Source organism: Physella acuta, unplaced genomic scaffold, assembly GCF_028476545.2.
Source record: "Physella acuta isolate Inbredline_101_S28 unplaced genomic scaffold, ASM2847654v3 ptg000636l, whole genome shotgun sequence".
NCBI lineage: Eukaryota > Metazoa > Mollusca > Gastropoda > Physidae > Physella > Physella acuta.
In genome coordinates this window covers 133,743-147,352 of record NW_026732155.1, presented here as the reverse complement: position 1 = coordinate 147,352, position 13,610 = coordinate 133,743, and the positions used below count along the sequence as shown (strand labels likewise).

The following is a 13,610-nucleotide window of genomic DNA, read 5'->3' as shown; positions in this document are numbered from 1 at the left end:
AGACTAATGTTAATGATGGTGTGAAAATGTAAGATTATTTGCGTTTGCTATTTTCCAGAACATTCTTTACCCGATTACTAATTAGTTAAATATGTTGTTGGCGTCTAACAGGAACACACGTTGATGACGTGTTCATGTGTTATTTTTTTTACCTTGTTCCAGATGATGGACCTAGGTTAACTACGACAACGACGACAGCAACATTTCAACAAGAACTGCCTCCACTGCAGACAATAAAAGCATGAATAATATCTTAAGGAACAGCTTCTCACACGCATCTAAAGCCAACATGGCGACAGAGCATCATCCACGTGGTCATGTTTACACTTCCAGAATTAGCATCGATTTTGTCAACAATGAAACCGGACATGACGTCACATCCAACCAAGAAACAAAACGAAACCAAGAAACTTTCCCCAGCGCCCGAAGGTGGGCGGTAGCAGCCGTTGGGTCGGGGCAGGGTGGTGGGGAGTCTCACGTGACCTGTGAAGACGGAGCAGACGATGAGATGATGGAGGTAGATGTCAAGCTAGAGCGGCGGAGAAGCAAACGTGTGTCTGCGCTGATCAGCCAGTTCAACAGCATCACCAAGGTGGCGCCAGAGAGGGCCAGCAGCTTCCGGAGTGTGCCGCCCAAACTGATGCGGCTGGGTCCGTCCTGCCAGGACTCGAACCTGCAACGTTCACAGAGTCTGTCGACAAAGTCTCCAGCCTTGAGCGCATCTCCCGACAACAAACTTTACAGTCAGAGACAAAATATAAAGATAGAAATTAACGACCAAGTCACACACAAACAAAATATACCGACAGAAAGTGCTGACAAAGTCACACAAAAACAAAATATACCGACAGAAAGGGCCGACAAAGTCACACATAGACAAAATATACCGACAGAAAGTGTTGACAAAGTCACACACAAACAAAATATACCGACAGAAAGTGTTGACAAAGTCACACACAAACAAAATATACCGACAGAAAGGGCCGACAAAGTCACACATAGACAAAATATACCGACAGAAAGTGTTGACAAAGTCACACACAAACAAAATATACCGGCAGAAAGTGCCGACCATAAAATTCTCAGTCAAAATGAAGTGTCAAAAACTGTGGACAAGAAAAACATTTTCAAACTCAGTGTCCCGACTAAAATTGTTGACAACAAACAGACTTACAAACAAAATGTCCCAACCGAGAGTACCAACAAATTCAGCAACAAACAAAATATCCCGACACAACCACCGGATGTTATACAAGCTAAACATCAAACTGTAGCCAACAGAACACCTCAGACCAGCGAGAACAGCAAGACAAACCCAATGTTGATCAAGTCACGTGATGTGATTCAGGAGAATGTGTCTACCAACTTGAGGCTCAGCTTTGACGACAATGTGTTTGATGCCAGCCCCACCTCAAGTTACGACATCTCCAAAGTCAAGCCAGCCGTCAAGAAACACATGACTACTGAGTGGACGAGGCTACGGACTGCCCTGAACACAGACTACACGAGAACACAGTCAGAGTCCAACACACAGGGAGGACATTCCGAGTCTGATACGAGTTTCATTGGGACGAGGCTGTCTCTCCCTAGAAACTTGAACCCAAAAGATGTTTTCACAAAGGAGAATGTCAAACCTGCTTCACACAAAGAATCGTCCAGTAGATCTGCTTGTACAGCAGGACAGCATTCAGTGGATACTGCTGGACAGCATTCTGTGGATACAACAGGACAACATTCTGTGGATACAGTTGGACATCATTTAATGGATACTTCAGATATTGCACAGAATCCTTTCACAGACATTCACAAAACTCCAGAAAACAACGGCCCTAAGGATTCAGTACCGGAAAAATCTTCATCGAAAAATCTCCACGATGATACACCAAAATCTATGTGTTTGCATGACAGTAGGGTAACACTAACTAGTACTCTCTCTTCTGATACAAACATTATACCGTGCACGGATAAAGAAAACTTTATAACATACACGGGTAAAGAAAAAAGTACCCCATACAGTGATAAGGAAAAAAGTATATCGTACACAAATGCTGACAAAAATATTTCACCCCTCGATAAAGTGCGTATACCACCCAGTGACCTTGACCTCGCTAAGATCTCCAATAGTTCTCCGGGTGAAGTATCTGGTGACGTCACTTCCCGCCAACCAGCCGGAACTCCGGTGGAAGAGAAGAAAAGCGTCACGTTCGCTTTGATGCCAGAGTTGCAGGATTACACCGCTAAACATGGTCTGTATTCGGACCCACACGCCAAGTCCAAGGGTACCTTAGGAGATAGGGCAAGGGAGATAATACAACCCAAAGGGAGAGAAACGTTAAAAGAAAAGAATTCTTCAGATGCTAAAGTCTTTGTGATGTATCAGGACAACAATAAACTAACAATGTCTGTTGGCAGTGCGTCAACTACACGGCAGTATGTTGACAGTGCGTCAACTACACGGCAGTATGTTGGCAGTGCGTCAACTACACGGCAGTGTGTTGGCAGTGCGTCAACTACACGGCAGTATGTTGACAGTGCGTCAACTACACGGCAGTGTGTTGGCAGTGCGTCAACTACACGGCAGTATGTTGACAGTGCGTCAACTACACGGCAGTGTGTTGACAGTGCGTCAACTACACGGCAGTATGTTGACAGTGCGTCAACTACACGGCAGTGTGTTGACAGTGCGTCAACTACACGGCAGTGTGTTGACAGTGCGTCAACTACACGGCAGTATGTTGACAGTGCGTCAACTACACGGCAGTGTGTTGACAGTGCGTCAACTACACGGCAGTATGTTGACAGTGCGTCAACTACACGGCAGTGTGCTGACACGTCTAGCGGCCCTGTAGCCACACACACAGCAGACTACAGCACCGCTACAGATCGTATCAGTAATGCATTGAACACGCTCAAAACTGAATTGGTAAGTTGTGTTAGCGTGTGTGTATGTGTGTGTGTGTGTTTTAGCATGCATGTGTTAGCATGTTTCTGTTTGCACGTGTGTGTTAGCATGCGCTTGTGTAATCGCGTGTGATTGTTAACATGCGTGGGTTAACCAGGACTTGAACCTGCAACGTTCACAGAATTTGTGGACAAACCCTTCAGCCTTGAGATCATCTACAGACTTCATGTGTATTAGTATGCGTGCGTAAGCGTGCGTGTGTTAGCATGTGTGTGTTAGCATGTTAGTGTGTGTGTTACCGCGTGTGTCTCAACATGCTTGTGTTTGCGTCTGTGTATCAAGATGCGTGTGTTTGTATGATGTGGGCTAGATTTAATAAATGTTTTAACAAACTATTTCTATTCACATTTAAAAAAAACACCTGTTCTGATTGACCCAAAGAATAACACACCTATCTCAACAGGTGGCCATGCGCGAGCAGGATTTGGCTCTCCTCAAACAGCTGATCAATATCAGCAACACCATCCAGAAGATCCACAGGTCACGTGTGCTCAAGGTCAGCAAGTCCCTGTCCTTCTCCTCCAGCTACCTGCACCCACCCCCGCTCCACCCCTCCAAGAGGTGCTACAGCACTACACTGGACAGGCAGAACAGCGCCTCTTACGTCATGGACAGGAAGCGGAACTTGTACAGCTACATGAGGTCAAGCACGGAAAGTAAGCTGAGATTTTTTAGGGCGGGGGGGGGGGGGGGCAGAGCTTTGATTTAGCTGGGGGGGGGGCGGCGGAGCGTTGATTTAGGTGGGGGGTAGAGCTTTGATTTAGGTGGGGGGGGGGGTAGAGCTTTGATTTAGATGGGGGGGTAGAGTTTTGATTTAGATGGGGGGTAGAGTTTTGATTTAGATTGGGGGGGGGGGGGAGGGTTTTTTTTAGATTTGGGGGGGGGGCAGAGCTTTGATTTAGGTGGGGTGGGGTAGGGGAATGAAGGAAGAATTTAACATATAATTACAAAAGCCAATAACCTCTAAGTGCCTCTTTACTTCACTATGTGAAACTCTTGACGTGCTAAGGACTGTATCATCTGCACCTCAGGTTTGGGCGTCTCTCTTTAGTTGAAGAGGAACCTCCTCGACCTAGTTGACGTTGGGTTGATGCAGGCCTATCTCCAGTTTATTTTGCTCAATTTGTTATTGGGAGGCAGGGTTGGTAGCCCCGTTTTCAACTAGTCTGCTGTGTACTGCCTATTTATTGATGTTGAGAAGTCTGTTGTGTACTGCCTATTTATTGATGTTGAGAAGTCTGCTGTGTACAGCCTATTTATTGATGTTGAGAAGTCTGCTGTGTACTGCCTATTTATTGATGTTGAGAAGTCTGTTGTGTACTGCCTATTTATTGATGTTGAGAAGTCTGTTGTGTACTACCTATTTATTGATGTTGATAAGTCTGTTGTGTACTGCCTATTTATTGATGTTGATAAGTCTGTTGTGTACTGCCTATTTATTGATGTTGATAAGTCTGTTGTGTACTGCCTATTTATTGATGTTGATACGTCTGTTGTGTACTGCCTATTTATTGATGTTGATACGTCTGTTGTGTACTGCCTATTTATTGATGTTGATACGTCTGTTGTGTACTGCCTATTTATTGATGTTGATACGTCTGTTGTGTACTGCCTATTTATTGATGTTGAGAAGTCTGTTGTGTACTGCCTATTTATTGATGTTGGTTTCTCCCTCAGGTTCCCTGAGTTCCTTTGACGAGAGCGAGTTCGACTCAGCCAGTGAGTTTGACGAGTCGACTACGTCACTGAACAGCACCTTCACCAACCTGTCCCCCGAGCTAGCCCGGGCCCGCCTCAGGTATCAGATCCGGGCCCCGGAGGTCTCGCTCTGTCTCAACGTGGCGGAGGACGGCGAGCTGACCTACGAGGATATCCTAAGGCGGAACGTCAAGCTGTGGAAGCTAAGCAGCTCCGGCCGGTGAACGGTTTTCATCCAAATAGTTAGGGTCCAGTGAACTTTGATAACGTAGCCAACTAGTGAAGATTGGAGAGTATAGGATGAATCGGGTGTTGATGTGTTAAAGTACAATGTTGATAATACGACACCCAAGATCGCCGAAAAATGTTTTTTGCCACCGTTGAACTTAGACAAGAAATAAAATAAGTTCTTACCTAAGACAAATGGATACGATTTTACCTAAGGAATGTTGTAAAGATCCGACCGAAGCAGAAAAAGTGTCATTTATTACAAGGCTTCCTACTTTTCAAAATGCTGTTTTAAGACTTACCAAAAACAAATGTAGAAAATGGCAGTAATTTTACAATAAATCAATGCACTAGGCAGCATATATTAACATATTTAATTGTTTTGAGATGTATTTTTAATTTGATGACGTGATTGCTATGTGAATTCATAATGCCAGTTATATGTTACATCTTGCAAGGTATTTTCCTTATTTAACATATCCAAGATTCTGATAAACATATCCAACATTCTCTCTGTGTGTGTGTGTATATAGATGTGTGTGTGTTGGTGGGGGACGGGTGGAATTTATTTTCGGTGTGTACATGGGGGGGGGGGGGAGAGAATCTGAAAAATCCATGTCTTCATAAAAGCTTTTTAATTTCATTATTTAAAAGTGCACGTTTTACATTATGGTAAATAACACTTGAACTCGCAAAGGACAGACTTGATTGAAATGATCCTAATATTCAATGTTTTAGTGGAAACCATCTACATCAAACTGCACACACATATGGGCAACATATTGTGGTCCGTTCATCGTTTGTTTAACATGGAATCATTATGTAAATAAAATAGTAGAACTGATTATCACGCTTTTTTTTTTGCGGAGTCTGATTTGATTTTGTGTAGAAAGAAAAAGAATTATTACATTTTTAGGAAAACAATATGGCTGTAAAAATATTTATTTTCGAAAACCCTTCTATACCTAAGCTACGTAATGTTATAGGTACTAGATCTAGTCCTGTGTTCGCTAGCAGGTAGTAACGAAGGTGTGTTTGCTAGACCGTAACCCGAACTCTACCTTTAGCAAACCCCTATCTTACCATCGATACAGGCAGAAAATCGATATAATTGGCCCTCCGATGAACGAATTTCATATGGCAATGCGTAACTATCAAGCATTGTAACAATGCAATGTAAACCAGGTTTCCAAATAATATTTAAAATTTGTGTAATGTGGTCATTTTTGTTGGCTTCTGCACAGTTGAATAAATACATTTTTATTTTAAACAATCTTGTGTTTTAAATTATTAAAGACTTGATACATGTTATTTTTTAAAATGTTGCACGGCGTGGTATGTAGGCCTAGACTATGTATGTAGACTATATGTAGACTATACATACTGTCTGTAATGTATGTAGTCTGTGTATGCTGTCTGTAATGTATGTAGGCTATGCATGCTGCCTGTAATGTATGTAGGCTATGCATGCTGTCTGTATTGTGTGTAGGCTATGTATGCTGTATAATAAATGAATATAATACGTTAACATAAATCACAGACACAGCTTGACACCGTGACTTGAGTTGGTTTATGGTCTAATTCTTATTTTAAAGTTAATAAATACGTTCACTGACGAGAATAAAATTCACACATGAAAATAATGATTTAAAAATAGAATGTTTACCATTGTTAAATTATATAACAGGCAATTTTCTAAGTTAATAGCAGAGTTTCTATAATAGATTGACGACAGAAGCCTGTGGTTGTATATAACACGTTTATTGGGTCTAACTACATCACGATGGTAACACACCGAGAGGACGGAAGGAAGTACACAAGGGACATCACTCAAGATAACAATATTATAAATATAACTAATACAGAAGAGTGAGTTCCCTTGACCTCACAATTATTTCAATCTATTACATCCCTTTACCCTTAGAACACAATAACACATCTCTCAATAGAACAATTGATAGTATCCTAAAATCACCAATTATATTGTAACATGAACACTATGGTAGATTACATCCTTACAAACAATGCACAATATGCTACAACATAATCAAAATACAAAACAATAATGTCAAAGTCCTTTTGACCTTTAGAATCATAGGTCTAACTTATTTGGGACTTTGATTGTCCTGCTTGACCTTCTCAGTGGCTTCTGATTTGGTGACTCAAGATTCTGACCATCTGGATTCTCTATCTCAGGAGGTCTAGGATTTAAATTATTAACTCCAGAATTTACATTTTCTGACTCTAGACAACTTGGTTCACTCATATCAACAGAACTTGGTTGTGGAACAAACTGAGTTGGTGTGAACTGTTCAGATTTGGTGGGATTGACAGATTCACACTTATTATCTGCACAAGTTATTTTTAACTTTATAAGGCACAGGTCCTGTACATTGAACAATTTGACCTGGTATCCATTTTTCCCTTCTCCCATAGTTTCTTAGATACACATTCTCATTAACACCAAATTCTCTTTCAATGAATGTGTTGTCATGATTTAATGGAACTATTTTTGAATTGGCATCTGAAAGTATTAAATGGCAAAAATCTTTTTTCTTTTCTTTTGATGTTACCCTTTTAGTTTCTGTAAGTGCTAATGATGTTAGCAAAGTTGTTTGATGATCACATTCCTTCTTACTAATGTATTTGAAATTGCCATATCACCATAATCATTTATTAAGTTACAAATACTTTGTTTAGGCAACTCTGACTGATAATGGACTGCCTCTTCTCCATCTTTTATATTATCTTCACAAAGGTTTTTATTTCTTATTTTATATGGCCTTAAGTCATCATTCACAGACTCTTCAGGCCAACCATTCTTACAGTACTCATATACTTTTATTAAGCACTCATCTTTTTGTGTTTCTCTTTTAATATCATTCACATTTATATTGGAGTTATCCATGATAGTGAAGAGAACAAATACATCTTCTGGTACATAGCTCAGGCTTTGGTTTTTTAAAGGTAATCTACTAAGACTATCTGCACTATTCTCAGATCCAGGTTTGTATTTCAATTCATAATTGTATGCAGTTAGTGTGATAGCCCATCTTTGAATTCTTGGTGAGGCATGCTCAGGTAGGGTTTTGTTTTCTCCAAATAAACCTAGCAATGGTTTATGATCTGTAAAGATGGTGAACTTCCTACCAAACAGAAACTTATGAAATTTCTTAACACCAAAAATGATGCCTAAGCCTTCCCTATCTAACTGAGAATAATTTTTCTCAGCCTGGTTCAAAGATCTACTGGCAAAAGCAATGGGTCTGTCACCCTTCTCATCCATGTGGGACAAGACTGCTCCTACACCATCTGGTGAAGCATCACATGTTAATATAAGTCTTTTCCCTGGGTCATAGTGAGTTAGTAAGGTGTCAGAAGACAAAGCCTCTTTTGCTGTATTAAAAGCAGCTTCTTGTTGTTTACCCCAGTGCCAAGTTGCATTTTTCTGTAGCAGCTTGTACAGTGGTGATAGTTTACCAGACAGATTTCCTATGAACTTTGCATAGTAATTTATCAAGCCCAAAAAAGCTCTTAGTTGTTGGGTATTTTCAGGTTTGGGTGCTTCTTTAATGGCTTTAGTTTTCTCAGGTTGAGGTCTGATACCTTGCTTGCTTAATACATAACCAAGAAAACTAATTTCTGTCAGCATGAATTGACATTTATCTTTGTTTATCTTTAAACCTTTTTCACCAACAATTTTCAATACTTTATCAAGTGTTTTAAGATGTTCAGTGTCATTCTTACCAGTTATGTACACATTGTCAAAGTACACACAAACATTTGGAATGTCCTTAAAAATACTGTCCATGACAGCTTGGAAAATTCCAGGGCTAGATGATATGCCAAAACATAGTCTTTCATATTGGTAGAGTCCTTTATGTGTGTTTATTGTCGTATAGACTTTTGAATCTGGATGCAGTTCTAGTTGAGTGTAAGCATGACTAAAGTCTAATTCAGTGAATTTGTCTCCTCCTGCCAAATTCAAAGAAATTTCCTCAATGTTAGGTATAGGGTACCTATTTAGCTCTATTTGCTTATTCAGTGTAGTTTTATAATCTCCACAAATTCTTATAGAACCATCCTTCTTTAACACTGGCACAATGGGTGTCGCCCAATCGGAATAGTCTACCTTCTTTATAATGCCATTAGATTCCAATCTACTTAGCTCATTTTCAATTTTATTCCTCATTGCATAAGGTGGAACTCTAGCTTTGCAGTATCTTGGATTTGTATCTTTAATGCTTAACTTCACTGTTCTATCATTTAGTAAACCTGAATTACCAAAAACACATTTATTTTCAGATATAACTTTATCTAGTGAAGTAAGACTAGATTCTTTTACATTCTTCAATGAACAAATACTCTCCCAATTTAACTTAAGATCACTTAACCAGTTCCTACCTAGTAATGGCGGTCCATTTCCTTCAACCACAAGAAGAGGAAGTTTAACACTTTGACCATTATAACTTACATGAACCATACACTCTCCTATTACCGGAACATTGTCACCAGTGTATGTTGTTAGACACTTGTGACACGGCTGTAGAGACACTGATCCTTCTGTGACAGCGTCAAAATCTTTCTTTGTTATGACTGTTAGAGATGCTCCAGTGTCAAGTTGGAAGCTGATGCTCTTACCGTTGATATTAACTTGTACATTGATGGGAGCATGACTTATTGATTTCACAGAGAACAGGTTGAAATCCGGTTGCGAATCAGTTTGAGCATTTTCACAGGTAGAGTGGTTCATTGGTTGGGTTAGGTAGTCTTGGTGAGAGTTAACATAGTGCTGCCTTTGGTTGCGGTACTGTCTTGACTGGCTAGATTTAGCAACAGACGAAGACTTTGCAAAGCAGGCCTTGGCAATGTGACCTTGCTTACTGCACTTATAACAAGTTGCAGACTTGAACTTGCACCGATGAGATGCATGGGGACCTTTGCATCGATGACATTTTTGATAATTATTACTAGATTTAGATCTAGGATTTGAACGAGCAGGCTGTTTAGCATAAGTTGGAATGCTCTGTTGGGGTTGATGTTTATTGACTAACCTGCTGTTTACTGCATGGATCCCTGAAGGCGTAAGAGATTTCGCCGCATCTGATGACTGCTGGTATGAAGTTGCAAGTTGTATTGCTTTTTCCAATTTTAGATCTGACTCGAGCAGCAACTTTCTTTGAATATCAGGGCTGTTTACACCTGTCACAAACTTTTCACATAGTCTGTCAGACAGCGTATCGCCGAATTCACAAAATCTACTTAAATGACGTAAAGCAGCAACATATTCTGATATTGACTCGTTTGGTTGACGAGTCCTACTGTCAAATCTAGCTCTACATAAAAACTTTGATGGGGTAGGCGCATGGTGGTCTGTTAGCAATTTGCTCAGCTCGTTAAAGCTCTTGGTAGTTAGACTAGCTGGTGCGCATAAGTCTTTTAGTAGCCTAAATTGTTGAGGCCCTATGACTGTTAACAAAACAGCTCTCTTTTTGGCTTCTATCGTCACGTTGTTAGCTTCTAGGTAAAAGCTTAACCTCTCTAGGTAATCTTGATGTGAGCGGGTGAATGGATTATTTATTTTGTATTTATTTTATTTGTTGCGAATCTGGGAGTGCATGGTGGTCCAATGGGGAACGGCACGGAGTCCCCTTCCGTCCGAAGCGGTCAGTATAAATTGACCGCTCGGAGTGATTTTCTTCCTTTTTTTTTGACCCGCGGCGAGATGTAGGTCGGGTCAGGTTTCTGCGTGGCGCACCGCACGCGTGGAGGTATTTGTTTTTTTATACTTTATCTTTATGTGATTTGTATGAATGCGACTGTCGATGTTTCTCGTTTTCTTTCATTTTCGTCTAAAACGAGATAGTGAGCATCGGCATGTCTGGTATGCACGTGGTGTGTTATTTTGTTATTTTGAATTAAAATGTATTTTTGATGTTTTCTAAACCCTTGGCGTGTGTTTCGGACCACGTGGTTTAGGCCAGTGTGTTTAGGAGTGTTTCCTAAACTAGTGTGAATGCGTGTGTGCATTTACTTGATTGTTTTATGATGTGTTGTTATTGACTAGGATTGGCTTAGTCAATAGTCAGTTGGTTAGACAGTAATTAGATTAGTATATTTTAGTTGCCTCGAGTTTTAGGTTGTTTAAAATTAATGTGTGTGCTGTTTCGTGCAACGTCGTATTGAGTATCGCTTGCTTTGTGTCTGCCTTCATTGGGGCCTTAGCGGAGTGTGTTAACTTTAATGTTATCAATATGGATATTGTTTAGGTAGACCAATGGCTTCGGGCTTCCTTGTGTAGGAAAGATTGGTTCTACGATGAATTTGTTTACACGTTATTTTTAAGTTGCTAGTTCTTCTTTAGACAGTGGTTAGTTGTTTTTGAGAATTGCTTTTAGAATTGTATAGTAAGGATTAGTTTTACTCGAGGCTTTAGCTAGATAGTATTAGTAGGTAGCATTTTGAACTTGTGTATATATTTATGTATATATCTGCCATTACCATGCATTTTTCTTATGTTTCCCTTTTCTTTTTCTCTTCCCCCCCCCCCCCCCCCCCCTTCCAGTGAGGTTGCTTGGGCAACTTGGCTGGGTGTTTTGTTATATATGAATTGTTTTGTTTGGTGTAAAAAGTGTGTTGTGTACGTATTGTGTTCTACGTAATGTATTGTACGTAGTGGTTTTACGTAGTGTTTTGCTTGGTGTGGACTTTTGGATGTCGAGAATGGATGAAGGGAGGTTTCTGTGTGTCAGGGCCTGGACCATCCTAGACATCATAAGTCGGCGCAACACCAGCAAATGGTCAAACGTAATGTTTTGTTTGATGTAAAAAGTTTGTTTCGTTTGGTTCTGTTTTGTGTCAGATTTTACCTATTCTTTTTTATAACTTTTGGTTCCATATTTTGTTGAATAAATTTTATGCTAGTCATTCTTGGTAAATAAATTTTATTACTGTAAAAGTTTTTGTTTTATTTTAGTAGCTTATTATTTAGACTAAGGTTAGGTTTAACCACTGTGGGTTCTACCACGGTTGCACTGACCGGACAGATTAGTTAGATAAGCCTAGAAGGGTAGATTTTAAGGTATCCCCCCCCCCAGCAGGGCTTACATTGAATGATTTCATCATTCGCATCAAATTCTTTTATTTGGCCATACAGCGCCATAATTCTAGAAATAATTAGCTAATAAGCTCTAGCAAACCTCTTTTTTGCGTAAGTAGGTGCTCTTTCTAGTAGATGTTTATCCTTCGTCGCCAGTTATAATAGATTGACGACAGAAGCCTGTGGTTGTATATAACACGTTTATTGGGTCTAACTACATCACGATGGTAACACACCGAGAGGACGGAAGGAAGTACACAAGGGACATCACTCAAGATAACAATATTATAAATATAACTAATACAGAAGAGTGAGTTCCCTTGACCTCACAATTATTTCAATCTATTACAGTTTCTTCAAGGCATCTTTTCGGAGGGGGGGGGGGGCGCAAATTTATATAGAAAACATATTTTTAACCAGTGCCCCCCCCCCCCCCCCCCCGAAAATATCTAGTGTCCCCCGGAGAAAAAAGTCTGGAAGAAACACTGGTTAATAGTTAAATTGTATTGTTTACTTTTTAAGGATTTAATTCGTAGTTTATGCATTCAGACAACGCAATGACCACAATGGTGTAACAACAATCCACGTGTCTTTCCTTATAACAAGAGTCAAACAAATTCACACATGGGAAATGTGGTAGTGGTAGACTTAAATAAAGACGTAAAAACCTGCCTTAACCCCTTACACTCGGTATGAATTCCATGGTCCCGCCCCTGCAGAGCTTGGATAGAATCTACCACACTTATGTCAAGGCAGATCTGCTACATCTATAGACCTAGAGGCCTCGATGCGATAGTATCAAACACCATCATGTTGCAAACTTCCGCAAGCCAGTGTATAGGGCCTACAATATAGCTACTCATCATCAATATAAAGCAATATTAGTGTTACGAGGGCATCAAATAATTATTCGTTATACGTCACTTTTGTTTCTTTTTATGTTGTTGCAATTAATATAACTAGAATATGTGAGTATATTTAACCTTGAAGTTGAAATCAGTCTGTCGTCATAGAAATCTTGAAACATACAACCATTTGCCATCTAACTGTAACCCTCACTCAGTGGGGATGCTTTTACCCACTGAGGTGTTGTGGTTAAGACGGGCTGACCCTGAGATTAAGTACACACCGACGCCGACAGTTGTTGTCAAGTACTCGTTTATTTATAGCATCGAGCCATGACGGCGATGCAACACAAAACGAACTAGCCAAGGTAGACCAAAAGATCCAAACAATCCAAAAGACCAAAAGATCAAAAGATCAAAAGATCAAAATAGGAACAGAAAACTGTAGCCCTAAAACAAATGTAAAATAAAAAAGTTACATTCAGGACAACACCACGTGTAAGCTACAATATACACGGGTACAATAAATTATGTTTTCGGCCAGTACACAGTACTGCCAACAAGTACCAATAAGTAGTACTACAAAATAAATACTTAATTTAATACATCACCCTAACTAGTGTGCACATGCATCACTAGCAGGAATACATAAGTATTTAAACAAACATAATTTATATATCTACACTACCTTCATTAGGTCTACATCTTGGTCCACAGACAGCAGCCTTGCGTGTGCGACACGACTAGGCACATGTCACATGACATGGAACACAGGTAA

At 40.0% G+C, this 13,610-nt stretch overlaps 1 protein-coding gene across 4 annotated transcripts in view; it reads left to right on the top strand.

Moving 5' to 3' along the window:
• The window catches only part of LOC131948291 (uncharacterized), a 28,050-nt gene extending 22,593 nt beyond the window's left edge, over positions 1-5,457 (top strand). For all 4 annotated transcript variants that reach the window (XM_059309843.1, XM_059309841.1, XM_059309844.1 and 1 more), the window contains exons 2-4: positions 163-2,923; positions 3,366-3,618; positions 4,640-5,457. In XM_059309843.1, coding sequence (XP_059165826.1) covers positions 242-2,923; positions 3,366-3,618; positions 4,640-4,884 — 3,180 coding nt within the window. In that variant the 5' untranslated portion in view covers positions 163-241 and the 3' untranslated portion in view covers positions 4,885-5,457. The remainder of the gene's footprint in view (positions 1-162; positions 2,924-3,365; positions 3,619-4,639) is intronic.
• The last annotated feature ends 8,153 nt before the right edge of the window (positions 5,458-13,610 follow it).